The sequence below is a fragment of the Nuphar pumila genome, chromosome 17 (genome assembly GCF_984573655.1).
Source record: "Nuphar pumila chromosome 17, dmNupPumi1.hap1.1, whole genome shotgun sequence".
NCBI lineage: Eukaryota > Viridiplantae > Streptophyta > Magnoliopsida > Nymphaeales > Nymphaeaceae > Nuphar > Nuphar pumila.
In genome coordinates, this window is record NC_143265.1 from 35,614,160 (window position 1) to 35,630,850 (window position 16,691).

Genomic DNA, 16,691 nt, shown 5'->3' on the forward strand with positions numbered 1-16,691 from the left:
TTTCAGTTTCAGATTTTGTTTTTTGTCCTGTTGTATTCAGGGTTTTAACTTTTAAAAGGAATGAGGCAATTTTGTCATACATCATAGCAAGGTGTAAGCGAAACAATTTAAATTCTTTTTTTGGGATTGAGAAATTCCAAACTTGCCATGCAACTCTGGTAATATTGTAATTTTAAATCAAAAGGCTAGGTAAGTCAATTGTTTGAATATTATCTGATAGATGCAATAGTGACCTGATAATATTCGGTTCTGGAGTCAGGACTGTAAATAAGTCTTGATAATTAAGATTTGGCACACAGGATCCTAGTAGTAAATGTTCTTGGATTTGGTTTGGTGGTTAATAAATGAGAAGAGAGTCTGATCTATTGACCCCTGTGTCACAAGGATACAAAATGTGGGAATGGGACATGATATGGATATGCTTGGTATGACAGCAGTTTTAAAAAATGAAGACATGACCATAAACACACAAAATGCGTGCATGCATGCATGCATGCATGTGTGTGTGTGTGTGTGTGTGTGTGTGTGTGTGTGTGTGTGTGTGTGTGCATGCATGATTCTTAGCCTAAATCAATAGAACATATCATCTCAAGTTCAAATTCTTGAACAGCAACCCTACATCACTATACTTGAGAACATCAAATAATAAAACTAAGTTGATACTGAAATATAATGTAATTTATGACAAATTTTAAAAGAAAGACAATGCAAGTGAATACAAATTAAGTAATCAAGATCATAAAACAAAATAGTTAATGTTAATGACACAATGTTGAATGTGTCTGACACTAGTTTGACTGTTTTCATAAAGTAACCTAGTGTTTCCGAGTGCCATGTCATGCTGACACAGGATACACCGGCTAAGTGAAGTGTCTGTGTGACATAGATTGATCCAGGTCTAATTCCTACCATCTTGACATGGACCTGAAACTGTTCCTGCCTAAGTCAATTCTGACCGGACCCTGATCCTGGTACCTGTCCCTGATAGTTGTATTTGGGTCCGGACCCAGCCTGGACTGACCTAGATGCTGCCTGTTGACAGCCCTAAGGTAGAGGTCCACTAGAAAATATAGCCCTACCAAAGATGGTGTCACTACATAAATATCTGTCCTGGAATCTTTGTTCAAAGGGAACATTCTTCCTCTTTTGTTGAAGGTATCTATGCATGAGCTGCCCTTGCCCAATGTAGCTTCTTTAGCTTGCCCTTATTTCTCCCTTTTCCCCTTGGCTGGAAGCATACTGTTTTTATTCATATTCTCGTTATGATGGATCATGGATCTTTTCCAATAGTCCACTAATTGATTACTGGAATTTGAAGGAAGGTAATACTGAGTAGAAGGAATAAATGACTCAAATAAATAGGTTGGAGTGAAGCAAAATGTTTGGACTGGGGTTCTATCTTTAGTCAACTCTTATAAGCTGGTCAAATAAAAGCATTATCTTTTTGAGCTTGAACCCTCTCAGCACCAGGCAATTACTAGTTTGTCTGCTTCCATGGCCCATTAGTGTTTTTTCTAAGGGTAGGTTCCTCAAACCATACATTATATCATGGTTTTAAAACTCGCCGAGTCAACTCGGTGACTCGGCCCTCCAGCGAGTCAACCCAGCAGGGTAAACTCGGCTTGCCTTGACTCGGCCTGGACTCGGCCTGACTCGGTCGAGTTCTGGGATATTTGAAATTTGATTTTTTGGGTATTTCAAAATAACAGTTTAATAATAAATAATAAATTACAAGACAAACCAGTTCAAAGATACAATAATCTATCAATCTTTATGTGTTGATTAAACATATTGGCAAAAAAAATGATTCAAAGATCTAACAAAAAAGTGAAGCATACACGTATCAGTGCTTGTACTTCATGTTCTGGTGTTGGGTGCCTTTGAGTGTTGTTTTATGAACACATATCATATCCTTCATTGTATATAAAAATACATTTTTGTACAAAGTCTGTATCACACCTGTGCATAACAATCTGTACCCTGTCATCCTTATTTTTTGACAGAAACACCCATATCATACCAGTTGTGCTGATCTTGTACAGTATGCTTGTACATGTATCCATGTGACAACATTTCCCTTGGTCATAATTGGAATTTCTTCTGGTGATTCATTCTCTTATTGTTGTTTTACCTTGTTGCAACTAATTCAATCTGGCTTTTTATGCAAGATGATGTGTTGCTGTTCTCAATGAGGTGAGATCACTAGAAAGGAAAACTAACAAAAGCTAGGGTGTCTTCTGGAGAAGTTTAGCTGAAATTCCTAAACCATTCTATTTAGAAACTTGACTTTAAGACTTAAGTATGTTTCTAGACTCAGTTACATGGGGCCTTTATTGAATACCAAAAACATGCTTGTTATGAAGAAGTTTCTTCATGTAACTTGATCTTTCCATGTGACCTTGTTATGAAGAAGTTTGTACTTTTTCCACTCTGAACTTGCAATTTTTTATTGTCAACTCTTTAGACTATATGTTTACTGAAAAACATGGTTTGAGACAAATTATATATTGTTTTTCTTTTAAAATCAAAAGTTAACAAAACCCGGTCCGAGTCACCGAGTTGACCCGCCGAGTCACGAGTCAATAAAGAACGAGTCGAGTTCCGAGTCACGCGTTTTAAAACCTTGCATTATATTGCACAAATTCTTTTCTCAAAATTTAGAAGATGGTCACTGTATGGAAGTATGCGGATGCACTAAAACACTAGCCACTTGAAGGCTTACAAGATTACAATCATACAAGTGTACATGCACAAGTCCTCCATAGGACAATACAAAGATCAATAAGGCAAATGAAAGATACACAAAAAGTAAAAAATTATAAGCCTTTTATTGATCAAGTGCTTAATACACATGGCCCATATATATACACAAAACCGAGGAGAAGAGGGACCATTGGGAGCTCCCAATGGAGTCGTTGGGAGCTCCCAACGGCCATATTTCTGACCGTTGGGAGCCCCCAATGACTCTATGGTCATTTTGACCATAGAGCCCCTAAACGTCTTCTAAAATTATATTTTAAGAAAAAAATAATTATTTTAATAAACAATTTTATTACATGAGTGAAATGACAAAAATGCCCCTATAGAGCATATACCTATATAACTGAATATATATATATATATATATATATATATATATATATATATATATATATATATATACATACAATCTTAACACCCCACCTCAAACTTACGGTGTAAACATCGAAAGTTTGTTGAGAAAGAAAAAAAAACGTGGAGCAATAAGAGGTTTAATAAAAAAGTTTGCAAGTTGAAATTCTGAGGTGACAAAAGGCAACTCAATAGTTCCTTTCAGGAATTCATAACAAACATAATGACAATCCATTTCGATGTGCTTGGTGCGCTCATGAAATGTGTGGTTGCTGGCAATGTAAATTGCACTTTTATTATCGCAACACATCTTCGAAGGTTTGAGGACGTCAAAACTCATATCTCTGAGAAGATTTTTTAACCATACAAGTTTCATAGTTGTAGTTGCCATAACTCTGTATTCTGCTTCAGTGAAAGATGATGAGACCTTCTGCTGCTTCTTGCATCTTCAGGCAATCAGAGAATCACCTAAAAAGACACAAAAACCAATAGTTGAGATTCTATCATTGGGATTTCCTCCCCAATCAACATCAATATAAGCAAGTAAATCTAAAGATGAAGATGGGGATAGAAAGAGTCGTTTAGTTATGGTATTCTTGATATATCTGCCGATCCTTAATACAACACTCATGTGTACACTTGTGGGAGCATGTTTAAACTGACTAGCAGAGTGAACGACATGAGCGATATCTGGTCTGGTGATAAACAAATAAGTGAGAGACCCAATTAGTTGTCTATAAGGTGTGGGGTCTTCAAGAAGAGTCACATCTTCAAGTCCTAATTTAACATTCACCACTTTAGGAGTTTCCATCTTATTATCTGAAATGCCAGATTTAGCATATATATCTGCAACAAGATTCTTTTGAGAAAGTATGTACTCCTGGGAGAGCATGTAACTTCATTTCCTAAAAAATATCTTAAGAATCCTAGGTCAGACATATCAAAAATATCTTTTAACACATTTTTAACATTACTACCTTTTTTGTCGTTCCCTGTTATAATCATATCATCCATGTAAAGTAGAATGATAACAATGCTAGTACATGTATTTTTCATAAAGAGAGCAGTGTTAGTATAGCATGAACGAAAACCCAAATTAGTCATAACATTACTGAATCTATCATACTAGGCCTTGAGAGCCTCTTTAAGACCATACAAAGCTTTTAAAAATTTAAGAGATTTTCCTTTTTCAATATCAAATCTCGATGAAGGATTCATATAGACTTCTTCGTTTAGTTTTCCATTAAGAAAAATATTTTTAACCTCTAATTGGTATGTAGGCCATTTTTTAGTTGATGTAACGGCTATTAGAGTGCTAACACTAGTCATTCTAGCTACGGGTGCAAAAGTCTCTTCATAGTCAATTCCATATTCTTGTTAGTATCCTTTAGCTACTAACCTCACTTTATATTTCTCTAAAGTTTCATCACTCTTGGTTTTTACTTTAAAAACTCATCGACATCCAATGAGTTTCTTGTTTGGAGGTAACCTAACGACCTTTCAAGTTTTTGTTTTCCTAAGATCATCTAGTTCTATGTTCATGACTTCAATCCAATGAGGAACATTTTTAGCTTCATTATAGTGTGAAGGCTCATGATGTGAATGTAAAGTTATTAAGCAAGTCCTATAATTAAGGCGTAAGAAGGTAGGCGTTGTATCCATTGAAAATAAGATGAGAGAAAATCGTTTACGGTGGTTTGGACATATTCGACGAAGGCCTAATGATGCTCCAATTAGAAGGATGGACAAATGAAAAAAATATATTAGTCAAAAGAGGTCGAGGTAGGCCTAAGAAGACTTGGATGGAGATGATAGGAAATGATATGAATGTTTTGAACCTCACCGAGGACATGACTTTGGATAGAAATGATTGGAGGAGAAGGATTCATGTGGAGGACCCAGAATGATTTTCTTTTTTGGTTCATATCGCCGACCCCAATTGTTTTGGGATGAAGGCGTAGTTGTTGTTGTTGTTATAATTAGGAGATAATGTCTCATAAGAAACAAACCTATTTGGTGGAATAGATTCTTTACTAGATCTTCTAAGAGGAGTTTCTTCTATAAATTCACTATATTGAGACATTTTTTCTAAGGGACTAATAGGATTATTTTGCTCACGCCGGGTATAAACTTGAATATTTTTAGGAGAATTATCAATGATGTCATCACTATTCGGTGATGTTCCAATATTAGAATATTCATGATTTATATCACCTATAATTTCATAATGATTCAAAGAGTCATCATTAGCATGCATATCTTCCTTTAGAGTGAGATCATACAAAAACATATAATCCATTTCTTCCCTCTTATCATATTCTTCAAAACCATTTTCATCTTCTAAGAATGTCACATCTTTGGAAACATAAAGTTTGTTATTTTTGAAATCAAAGCATCAATATCATTTTTTATTTTCACCGTATCCAATGAAAACACGTTCAATTGCTTTTGAAGATAACTTGTCTCTTTTGTGTAAAAGCACAAAACATTTACAACAAAAAATTCGCAAACGATTGAAGTTGGGTGTTATTTTAAGAAGTTTTTCATAAGGAGCGATATTTTTCAAAGTGGATGATGACATTTGTAACGCCCCAAATTTCAAACTTGCGAACCCTTTTCAGAAAAACAGGCAAGAGACTAGAAATATCTCTTTCCTTCAGAGTTTGTTTATGAAATCAACAAAAGATTTTTCTTTGATAAATCATAAGGCAAGCTTACAACTTTGGGCACGTTAGCTAAAAGAACCAAAACTCACAAGATTCGGATATCCCAAGGGAAATCCGATACAAACCCAAGCGTCCAGGACGCGAGCTAAGGGCAGGAAGAAGAAGTCTTGAAGCCATCTTGCAATCGCGCCATCGCCCGTAGTGTACCTAAAAATCACCTGTACCCATAGAATGGGTTAGTTTCGCGAAAAACTAGTAGGTGCACAAGAGAGACTACAAGGAACTGAATTAAGTACATTTAATTCAGTAGGCTACGCAGTTTAAAGCAGATATGCAGTTAAACAGGTAAGCAATGCAAGCAGGTGAATAGTGCAAACACGTAAGCAATACAAGCAAATAAGGCGTGCGAGCGAGTAAGCAGTGCAAATGCGTAAGTAGTGCAAACAGTAAGCAGTTCAACGCAAGTAAGCATACGATCCATTTGATCGTAAGCTGTGAACTACTACGCAACTAGCTTGTTTTCGTTCCTAGAACAAGGTCACAACATCTAATCACCATCAGGACATCGTTTGTCGCTCACTACTTCTAACAAACGCGTTGTCCTGAACAACCTTAATCTATCCTCATCTCTCAAAGTCTTACGCGGCTAACCGTCACCGGTTATGACGCACTAAGGCGTCATACTTTCTCAGAAAAGCTCACCCTTCCGTAGAAGGTCCAAAACATGATCACTAACTCAAATCACTAACGATCTGATTCTCATATCTGAGTCATGCACGTAATCATGCTAAAACAGAAAGCCGAAACTATGAATTCATAGTTGGCTATCACAAACAATCTCAGAAGATCGTCACAGCTCACCATAACTTTTTATGGTAAGCGAAAACACAAGATCCACGTCAGATCGTTCGGTCCGAGAGATATACAACCGGACAAGGAATTACCGCCCTAGAGGGTATACCTGATCTTGGACCCTACACTTCCTCACAGGAGTTCACCGTCTTTGCAGCTACCCGTTCGTGGACAGTGTACATTCTCACAGAGATCTACTCTAGCCGGGTCACCCGATCTGGGAAATGTATAACCTCACAGCGAAACCTTTGGGAAACAGATCCCCAACATATGCCATATCTAATGAAAATCATTGCGATACACGCATCAACACAAAAGACCGCTCTTGGGGTCGATAGCTACTAATACAAACAACAAGATCAACGCCGGATCACCTGGTCTGGGAAATGTATAACTTCACAAGGAATTCCGCCCTAGATGGTATACCTGATCTTGGACCATACACTTCCTCACAGGAGTTCACCGTCCTTGCGGCTACCCGTTCGTGGACAGTGTACATCCTCACAGAGAATCTACCACTCTAGCCGGGTACCTGGTCTTGATCATACACGCCCTCGCAGATAATCCTTTGGAGATCAGGTGCTCGTCAGACACCCTACTTGGTGATACACGCATCTATACAATCGACTGCTCCGAACAGTTGATTGCTCTCGAGGTCAGTAGCCACAATATGGGCACAAGCATGTATATCAGCAATATGCATTGTATCACTCCGCGCAGAAGCATATAATCCTACGCATCGTATGATTGCCACGAAGAATATTGCAATCCTCAAATAGGCCCTCAAAGCATGTGTAAACGACACATGAGAACGCGCAGATATGGCAATTCAGTTGATTCTATGGGCGAAGGGTAACTAACTCTACCCGTCAGCCAAACAAAACAACTGAATAAGACAAGCACTCATAACAATGCTCGTAAAACATATAATTACCATAAAATAGCTCAGTCCATGAACAAGTAATTAAATTAATCGTAAGGCATAAACCATTACATCACAAGCCATTCATAAGCAATCATACGGCAACAATTTTATCACAATATGTAAGCAGCTTATAAGACAAGCGGCCACATCAATCCTAGTTGCCACCAGTTCGTAGATTACGAGCTGTATGCAATCACATCAATCATAAGAGATGCAAGCCAACAAGTGCTACACTACAATAAGCACCAAACAGTTCGACCAAGGGATAAATCAAGTCACATGCTAATATGTAGCAACTGGTATAATGCTATTATTATAATCATTTAACTAGCATGAGAAACTCCTTATTACTCCACAAAGAACTGCGTAAGCAGTTTAACCAACTAGAGTAACGTCTTGACAGGCGTGCTTAGTTCAACGAGTAGCATACTGAACTATCGAGCAAGCAAGCGAATTAGTAGTGCAAGCGAAGCAGTAGTGCAAGCGAAGCAGTAGTGCAAGTGAAGCAGTAGTGCAAGCGAATCCGTAGTGCAAGTGAATCAGTAGTGCAAGCGAATCTGTAGTGCAAGTGAATCTCACGACCCACGACCAGTGTGAACAGACCTTATGTTTCGATAATTACTGGCTTGCGGGTACGCGCAAGCAAAACGTAGAAACAACTGAGACTAGTTCGGGCGTCTGTTATTCTATGTATTTTCAATAACCCGAATAGCTAGTTGAGTCCGCTCCAAAGGGGACGGCATTAGCCGAGAGAGGATTCCCCAGAGGCTGAAAAACAGTGCTACGGATGCATCCAACTTCTGCAGAAGTGTTGAGCTAACTTGTGTAGCCCATATCCCCTAACTCCAATGACTGGGGAGGCCGGATCTTTGCCCGTGGGTGGTTGTTAACAACCTGTCCATTGGAGTTTTTGTACCGATCTGTCCTCTCCCTTGACAGACAACCAGAAGCGAACGGGTGCGTTAGGGGTTGCTTAACTAACGACCCATTCTATGCTGTGGTCTTTAAACCACTCGAGCATCTTGCCTGTGAAGGCGAATGTGAGGCCATTTATGTGATTACAGCATTGTGCATTTAGCACTATCCGAGGTCGCACGACCGTCTCATCCGATTATCGCAGTACTAGACGTGTCGTGCACGACTACAAGTACTCTAGGATGAAGGGGGTATAGCTCCTCAATAGAAGCCTCAACAGGAGTGTTTCACAAAGATGTAAAGTTTATCAACTTTACTCTATCTTTTGAAACAACAGTACCTTGTGCCAACATGATGCATGTGATTATCTCGAATCACATCCGCTATCGGGGTATCTACATGTCTTGCATGACTCGATACCGGCCTCGATTGAAGGGATACAGGTCTCTCAACAGAACACCCGCTAAGAAGTTCGCTTGAACCTCCAATTCGGGATCACCCGAGATATGCCAAAAAGGCGAGCAGAACCAGCCAGTCACATCCTTCCAAATGCTTCGATTTGGAGCAGTCTTTGATGCTTTTGCGCAGCTCCCTGAAACCTCAAGTCGACTCTCCAGGACTGCACGCACGAAGAGCCAGGATCCTTGCGAGGTATCCCTCTCCTTAGACGAGAATGTATCGCTCGCTCCCGACTGAACTCTTGTCGCAAGAGGGAGAGGGGTGAATGCCCCTTGCATCCTCCACGAGGATGCCTTTAACGCATACGCAAAGAGCAAGAACCTGCACGTCATCTGCAATAGCAAGGCAATACCAACACATATGCAAAGGCAAGAGCCTAGGCGCAAAGCGCGACGGCAAAGTAAAGACGGTAAGCAGAAGTGCAACGCAAACCCCCGGCACAACGCGCAACGGCAAAGTAAAGACGGTAAGCAGGAGTGCAACGCAGAACCTTTGCACGATGTGCAACGACAAAGCAAAGGAACTGTAAACAGGAGTGCAACACAAAACCTGTGTGCGATGCGCAACGGCAAAGTAAAGGACAAGGATCGCAAACCGCGTCCTTGAGTTAAATGCGTACTCGTATAAATATATATGATATATATATATATATATGCATATATATTTATTTAATTGTCCTTTTTAGTTAATTGAACTCAATTCAATTGTCCAAGTCTTCTGTGCAATCTTCCCCTACCTTAAGAGTTACAAACTTGTTGTCGTCCGCGGATGTACGCGATTGGCGGCTTGGGTCGCGGAGCGCGAGCAAGATCCGTCGTACGAGCTGCAAAAGTAACGATCTTAGCAAGCTAATACCAAAATAGAAAGTCAGGGGCACTATCGTCGTCCTGACGTACAAGAAAGCAAAGGCAGGCGCATCGTGCACATGCGCACCTGCTATAAGCGCAAGAAGCAGGGGCAGGGCCACAAGCCCCTGTTGACATGCTGTCAGCAAACAACGGGGAGGCAGGGGGGTTGCTCCCCTGCCCTCCGAAAGCAAGGGTAGGCAGGGTTGCGCCCCTGCCTTACGAAGGCAACGAGGGAGGTCGAAGCGTCGCCTTGCTTGCCAGAAGAGCAAAGAGACAGGGGGTCAAGCCCCCCACCCGTTAGCACAAAGGAGGAGGCAGGAGGCTTTGCCCCTGCCTGTCGAATACACAAAGAGGCAGGGGCTTGGCCCCTGCCGGTCGAACACGCAAACAAGCAGGGGGCAAAGCCTCTGCCTGACGCCCGAGAAGAGGGAGCAGGGAGGAGCTCGGCCCCCTCCCCTGCAGTAACAAGTAGCAGGGAGGGGGCTCAGCCCCTTCCCTGCCAAACAAAAGGGCAGGGAGGGGGCTCAGCCCCTCCCCTGCCTAATAGGGAGCAGGGAGGGGAGCTCAGCCCCTCCTCTGTCTAATAGGAAGCAGGGAGGGGAGCTCGGCCCCTCCCCTGCCGAACAAAAGGAACAGAGAGGAGGGGGGGGGGGGGGGGGCGAGCCCCTCCTCTGCCGTAACAAAAGGAAAGGAGGAGGGCTCGGCCCCTCCCCTGCCGCAACGGAGAGGAGTAGAGAGGAGGGGGCCTAACCCCTCCTCTGCCGTAACGGAGAGTAGCAGAGAGGAGGGGGCCAAACCCCTCCTCTACCGTAACGAAGAGCAGCAGAGAGGAGGGAGCCGAGCCCCTCCTCTGCCGTAACGGAGAGCAGGGAGGGGTGTTGTGCCCCTCCCCTGCTAAAAGGGGGCACAGGGAGGGGATTTGACCCCTCCCGTGGCCACAGAGAGAGGTGAGGGAGAGAGAAGAGACTGCGAGGAAAAGAGGGCGTACCTGGTGGTCACCGACGGCGACAGCGTCGGCATCGGAGGCTGTCGCAGGTGGCGGCGGGTCGGCAATGCAGAGGAGCGAGAGAGACCGAGAGGCAGTGAGGGAGAGAGGCAACGAGAGAGGAAGAAGGGGGGCGGGGGTTATCTTTGAAACCCCGGCCTCTCTGTGTTAAAAACACGGGAGGCGGTGCCTCCATTCGGGTCCAGGGGGTCCGGGTCCGACCCGAATCCAAACTAATTTTTTTTCCGTTTATTACAACATTTGATTTATTAAATAAGTAGAAGTTAACACAACTTCGGCCAAAAAACTTTTGGAAATATTTTTAGAAATAAGGTTCTAGCGGTTTCTATTATATACTTATGTTTTCTTTTCGATAGCCCATTTTGTTTTGGTCTCCTAGGACAAGATCTTTGATGGCAAACTCCATTTAGTTTTAGATAGTTTTGAAAATCATTAGATAGATATTCCTCATCGAATCTGATCTAAGAATAAATATATTGCTTTGAAATTGATTATTAACTTTCATGTGAAATTCTTTAAAGGAGAAAACTTCCGACTTAAGATTAAGAAAGTAGACCCATACATATTTAGTAAAATCATCAATAAAAGTCACATAATACGAGTAACCACCTTTAGACATGACCGACGGACCCCATACATCCGAGTGCACCAATTCAAAATGTCTTGTTGAGACAAAGGTTCTATTTGAAAATAGAATAAATTTTATTTTTCTAAGAATACAATATTTGCAAATCATATATTTTTCGTTACAAAATTTGTTCCCAAAAGAAAAAACATACATTTTAGAATAGCTTGGATGTTCAAGTCTTTTATGCCAAGTTTCAATACCCTTATCTTGGGCATAAGTACAAAAAGAGTTTAAAGGAAGAGACAAATGATCCATAAAGTAAAGATCTTCCTTCTTATGGCTTTGCCCTATCCGCTTTTCGGACCAAAGATCCTATACAAAGCAACCATTAGATGAAAAAAATATTTCACATCCATAATTGAGAAACGAAAAAAATGTTTAAATTTAGTTTGGAAACAACTCTAACTTTTGAAACAAAAAATTTTTGAATTTTTTTAGAATCTAATGTTCCTATACTCTTAATTTTTAAAATGGTTCCATCGGCCGTAGAAACACAAGATAAATTTGAATTGGTGCATATACTGGTTAAGGTATTCTCACATAGTCATATGGAAAGATGCTCCCAAATATAGAATTCAAGAGTACGTACCGGGTGAGGATGCAGAGGCAATGGCGGCACCCGATGTAGAAAGAGTTGCTTTGAGAATTTGTTGAAGTGCCATGTATATTTCTCCAAGTGTGTCTTTAAGATTTTCTCCACTTTTGCCTCCTTCCTTCTTGGGAATAGATTCTTCAACGAAAGCAACCTTATATTTGAATGTTCCATTTACTTTGGGTAAGCGGGTTTAACGTGACCCGACTCATTACAATGATGACAAATAATCATTTTTCTTTCTCCACTATAGTTATTATTATTATTATAGTCATTTTGCCTTTCAAAGTGTGAAGGCTTATAGGTCTTGACATGGTTGCTTGGTTTAGATACAACTAAGACTTCATCATAACTCTTACTCATACCAAGACAAGTTTCCTCTTGGATGATTTCGGCAATAGCATCTTTTATAGGAAGAGGAGTAGATCTATGTAGGAGAAGAGACTTAACTTGCTTAAATTCGGGATGAAGCCCAAATAGAAATTGAAAAAATCTCTCTTGTTTCATTTGTTGTTGCCTAAGTTTCACATCTTCAATAGCAACCCACTTAAGTTCTAAGAATGCTAGTTCTTCCCATAGAGGATTTAAAACACTATAATAGTCTTGGATATTCATTTCATCTTGTTTGGTGGTCATAACCTTTTCTTGCAAGAAATATGCTCTTGCAAGATCCTTTTGAGTATGAATACCCTTCATAAAAAACCAAGCTTCATTGGCTTTGTGGAATTTTGTAATGTTAGCATATACCTTAAGTTCGACGTTGTTCATGAACCATGGAAGAATTTTTGCTTGGTTACTCTCCCAATCTTGTACTTGTTTATAATGATCTTCAATAGCCTTGGTACAAGCATCTTCCTTTCTCTTGACCTCTTTTTTATTTTTGTAAGCTTGAGTTGGGGTTTGGGAATAGTGCCCATCACATAACCCAAAAGCTTTTTCCCTTTGAGATTGTTTTCTATGGCGGAAGCCTACGTCATGTAATTTTTACCATTGAGCTTAAATGAGAGATCAATCTTGGTTTTGATATCGTGAGCAAGAGATAAAAGAAGTGAAAAAGAGAGGATGATGTCACAAGAACAACAAATTGTCAGCAACCTTTCTCGTCGAAGAACACTATAGCTCTGATACCATGTAAGGAAGTATGCGGAAGCACAAAAGCACTAGCCACTTGAAGGCTTACAAGATTACAATCAAATAAGTGCACATGCACAAGTCCTCCATGGGACAATACAAAGATTAATAAGACAAATGAAAGATACACAAAAAATAAAAAATTATAAGCCTTTTATTGATCAAGTGCTTAATACAAGCATAATACAAAAGAGGGGAACATGCCCCATATATATACACAAAAAGGAGGAGAAGAGGACCATTGGGAGCTCCCAATGGAGTCGTTGGGAGCTCCCAACGGTCATATTTCTGACCGTTGGGAGCCCCCAACAACTCTATGGTCATTTTGACCATAGAGCCCCTAAAGGTCCTCTAAAATTACATTTTAAGAAATAAAAAATAAAAAAGAAAAAATAACTGTTTTAATAAACAGTTTTATTACATGTGTGAAATGACAAAAATGCCCCTATAGAGCATATACCTATATAACAGAATATATATATATATGTATATATATATATGTATATATATATATATGTATATATATATATGTATATATATATACAATCTTAACAGTCACAACTTTTTCAGGCTTTCCCCCTGATTATTTTGATTACACCAAATTGAACAGAGTATGGTCATACCTGAGGCTGCAAAAGGAGATTTGATGCTTGTTAAACTTGACTCACCACATTTCTAATTATTAGTTTAATCTGTATCTATATTTTTTACATTTGAGTTAACAATAAATTCTAAAACAAGGAAACACAATAATTTGGACACTAGATGATTAATCAAAGTGATCTCATTAGCATCTCAGCTTAAGAAAAGTCCAGTGACAAAAAAATATTCTTAGTCTTTTAGTAGTGGATGAAGCTTCTTGCATTGGATCCAATCTGCATGCATAAGATCTTCTCATATAAGTACATCCAATTTGAAGTAGTCAAACCAGGAGAAGTGTTGCCTTTCTCCCGGTAATGATTCTAGAAGATAGAGGAGAGGGAAAGCTAGTTTTTCCTAAGTTTGATGTTTCTTCTGTCAGCATGTTGTATTCAGCATAGCTATTGAGTGGTCAATAGTGCTACTTGAGTGTTAACTTGTTTAAACAAAAAGAAAAACACAATTCACAATAAACACAAATGATGTAAGAAAATAAGCATAATTCTGAGATTGCTCTCTCTCTCTCTCTCTATATATATATATGTATATAGAAAGAAAGAGAGAGAGAGAGCGAGCATGCTTAGGGAAGGAATTTGTTCATCTCATCCTTCAATACTTCAATCCTCCAAAAGGGGGCCATGCTAACCTTATTTTTCCAATAGAATGCATGTCTTTTTATGAAAAGAACAAGTAATAAACAAAAAGAAAAGCACAATTCACAATAAATACAAATGCTGGAATAAAATAATCATGATTCTGAAATTTCTCTCTCTTGTGCCCTTTGCAGGCGGCATGTTTGGACACTACGCCATAGACTAATTACTATAGTATAATTTTGACTAGTTACTTTTATTACATTGTGATTTCATTTATTGTAACATACTAGATAAAGTTTTGTGGGTCTTGCTTTTGTTATTATTTTTTGTTTTCATTAACATCATTATTTATTTTGTAGGTACCGCATACAACATTTTTTCTTACTCATGTTTGTTTCCTATTTTACCATGTCATGTCCAATATGACATTACGCCGACTACGTCATTCCATCTCAGACTTGCCACAACCGATTCAATTAATTATTCAGGCGGCATGGGTTTTATTGCTCTCTTATTTCATAGCCTTCTTAGAGTCCTTCGCTATTGCCAATGTATGTTGAGAAAGATGGTGACCTTTGGCTTCAGTTTTCTTTATCTAATTATTAATGTTATGGTTATGTGCTCCATAAGATGACTCCACATGTACTGACAGAATGTAAATTCGTGTTACATACTCTGTCCATCATGATAAGTTGTTAGTCATGCAGTTATCATGATTGCTATAGTGGAATTTCTGTTTCCTGAATTTTTATTTTAATAGTGCATACACTTCAAACTACTGACATTTACTTCATCTGGGAAAAGTGGAAAAACTACTTTCATGTAATTGATATGTTCTTTCTTTTTGAAATTATCTCCATTATATGCATGCTTTGACTTTTGAAGCATATAAAATAAACAGAATAAGGCAACTTTCCAATTTCTAGTTGGAAATGAAAGTTAAAAAAATGATGTATAACAAGGTCATGACCTTCCAAGAAGAGGGCTTCTTGATTGGATATTCGATTTCAGTATAATAGATTTTGTGTATGATATTGTTTGCCCTTTAGTTTGAAATGAAGAGACAAGCACTATGTCGATCAGCAAGATGTATAGCAGTATTAAAAAAAAATTAGCAGAGCATCTATTACATTTAATATATGGTAAAACTGGCTATACTCTAATATGGTGAAAAAGTGGAGATAACTGATACATGCATATAGATCTTGGAGTATGACCTTATAGGCTCTAGATATCTAAAGAATCAACTTTGTGTGATAAAATCCTGATATTTTCAGAACATTGCATATTTTCAATGTATCATGATTGTATCAAGTTTGATATTTTATATTTTAAAATCATTTATTTATTTTTATATATTTTCTTAGATTTTCATATGTTATATAGGCTGATCCTTTCCCAAAGTTTACTAAAAAACAAAAACTTTAGGCCTCATTTATTTCATGCAACTTACATGGGAAAGTGCTGAGCTGGCAACCCTGATGTATTCCTTTCCCACCATGAATGAAACAAACATCAAATCATCATGATGGGAAAGTGCCACGCTGTCACAAGTGGGCCCCAGTTTTTCCCACCACCTACCACTTTTTGTGTGTAAATCCTTTCATACCTCCCCTACTATGAAAGCTTTCACATGGGAAGGCTGAGCTGGTAGGATGTTTTAAAAATCCATGCCCATTCTCATGTAAAGCATTTCCTTTACATGGGAATGAAACAAACAAGGACGTAGTTTATTTCTAGATTTTCCTTTTATAAGAAAATCTAACACCGAGATTACTGAGATTTGTGACATTGGCAGGAATATTGAAATACTATTTGAACACAGCTAGAAGTCTTGTCATGGATTTCATTCTTTAATTGTAGTGGTAAGAAAAATGCATTTTCCTCATGGTTCCATTCAATATGCATTACTGAAAGAGAGACTGGCAGAAGCCAGTGCTATGGACCCAACTTCATGAGTGGTATGGCCATATAACGATCAAACTTATTCTTTGGACATCTTAGATTAATTAATGCATTCCGGTTCCTTGATGCCTCCTAATTCCTATTCTTGCTGGCATTACTGGACTATGAAATAAGCCTAATCAAACTTCTATGCAGATAAACAGAACCATAATGACATATTATTTCATAACTTACTACAAGCCTTGTAACACTTGTTTTCTGCTGTCAAACGTTGTTCTGGTGTGGAAATTTGATTAATGAGGTCTACCTCAGAGAAGGACCCTTTTATGGCTCCTTCACATATCAAATGTACAACAGAGGATGTTACACCAGTCACCACTTATGACCGCCTTTCTGTTACCTGTTTTCTGCTAACACA

At 39.0% G+C, this 16,691-nt stretch overlaps 1 protein-coding gene across 1 annotated transcript in view; it reads left to right on the forward strand.

Moving 5' to 3' along the window:
• The window catches only part of CPI1 (cyclopropyl isomerase), a 73,169-nt gene that overhangs the window by 12,596 nt on the left and 43,882 nt on the right, over positions 1–16,691 (forward strand). Inside the window, exon 6 of the mRNA XM_089993720.1 lies at positions 14,728–14,919. Within this exon, the coding sequence (XP_089849846.1) occupies positions 14,728–14,919 (192 nt within the window). The remainder of the gene's footprint in view (positions 1–14,727; positions 14,920–16,691) is intronic.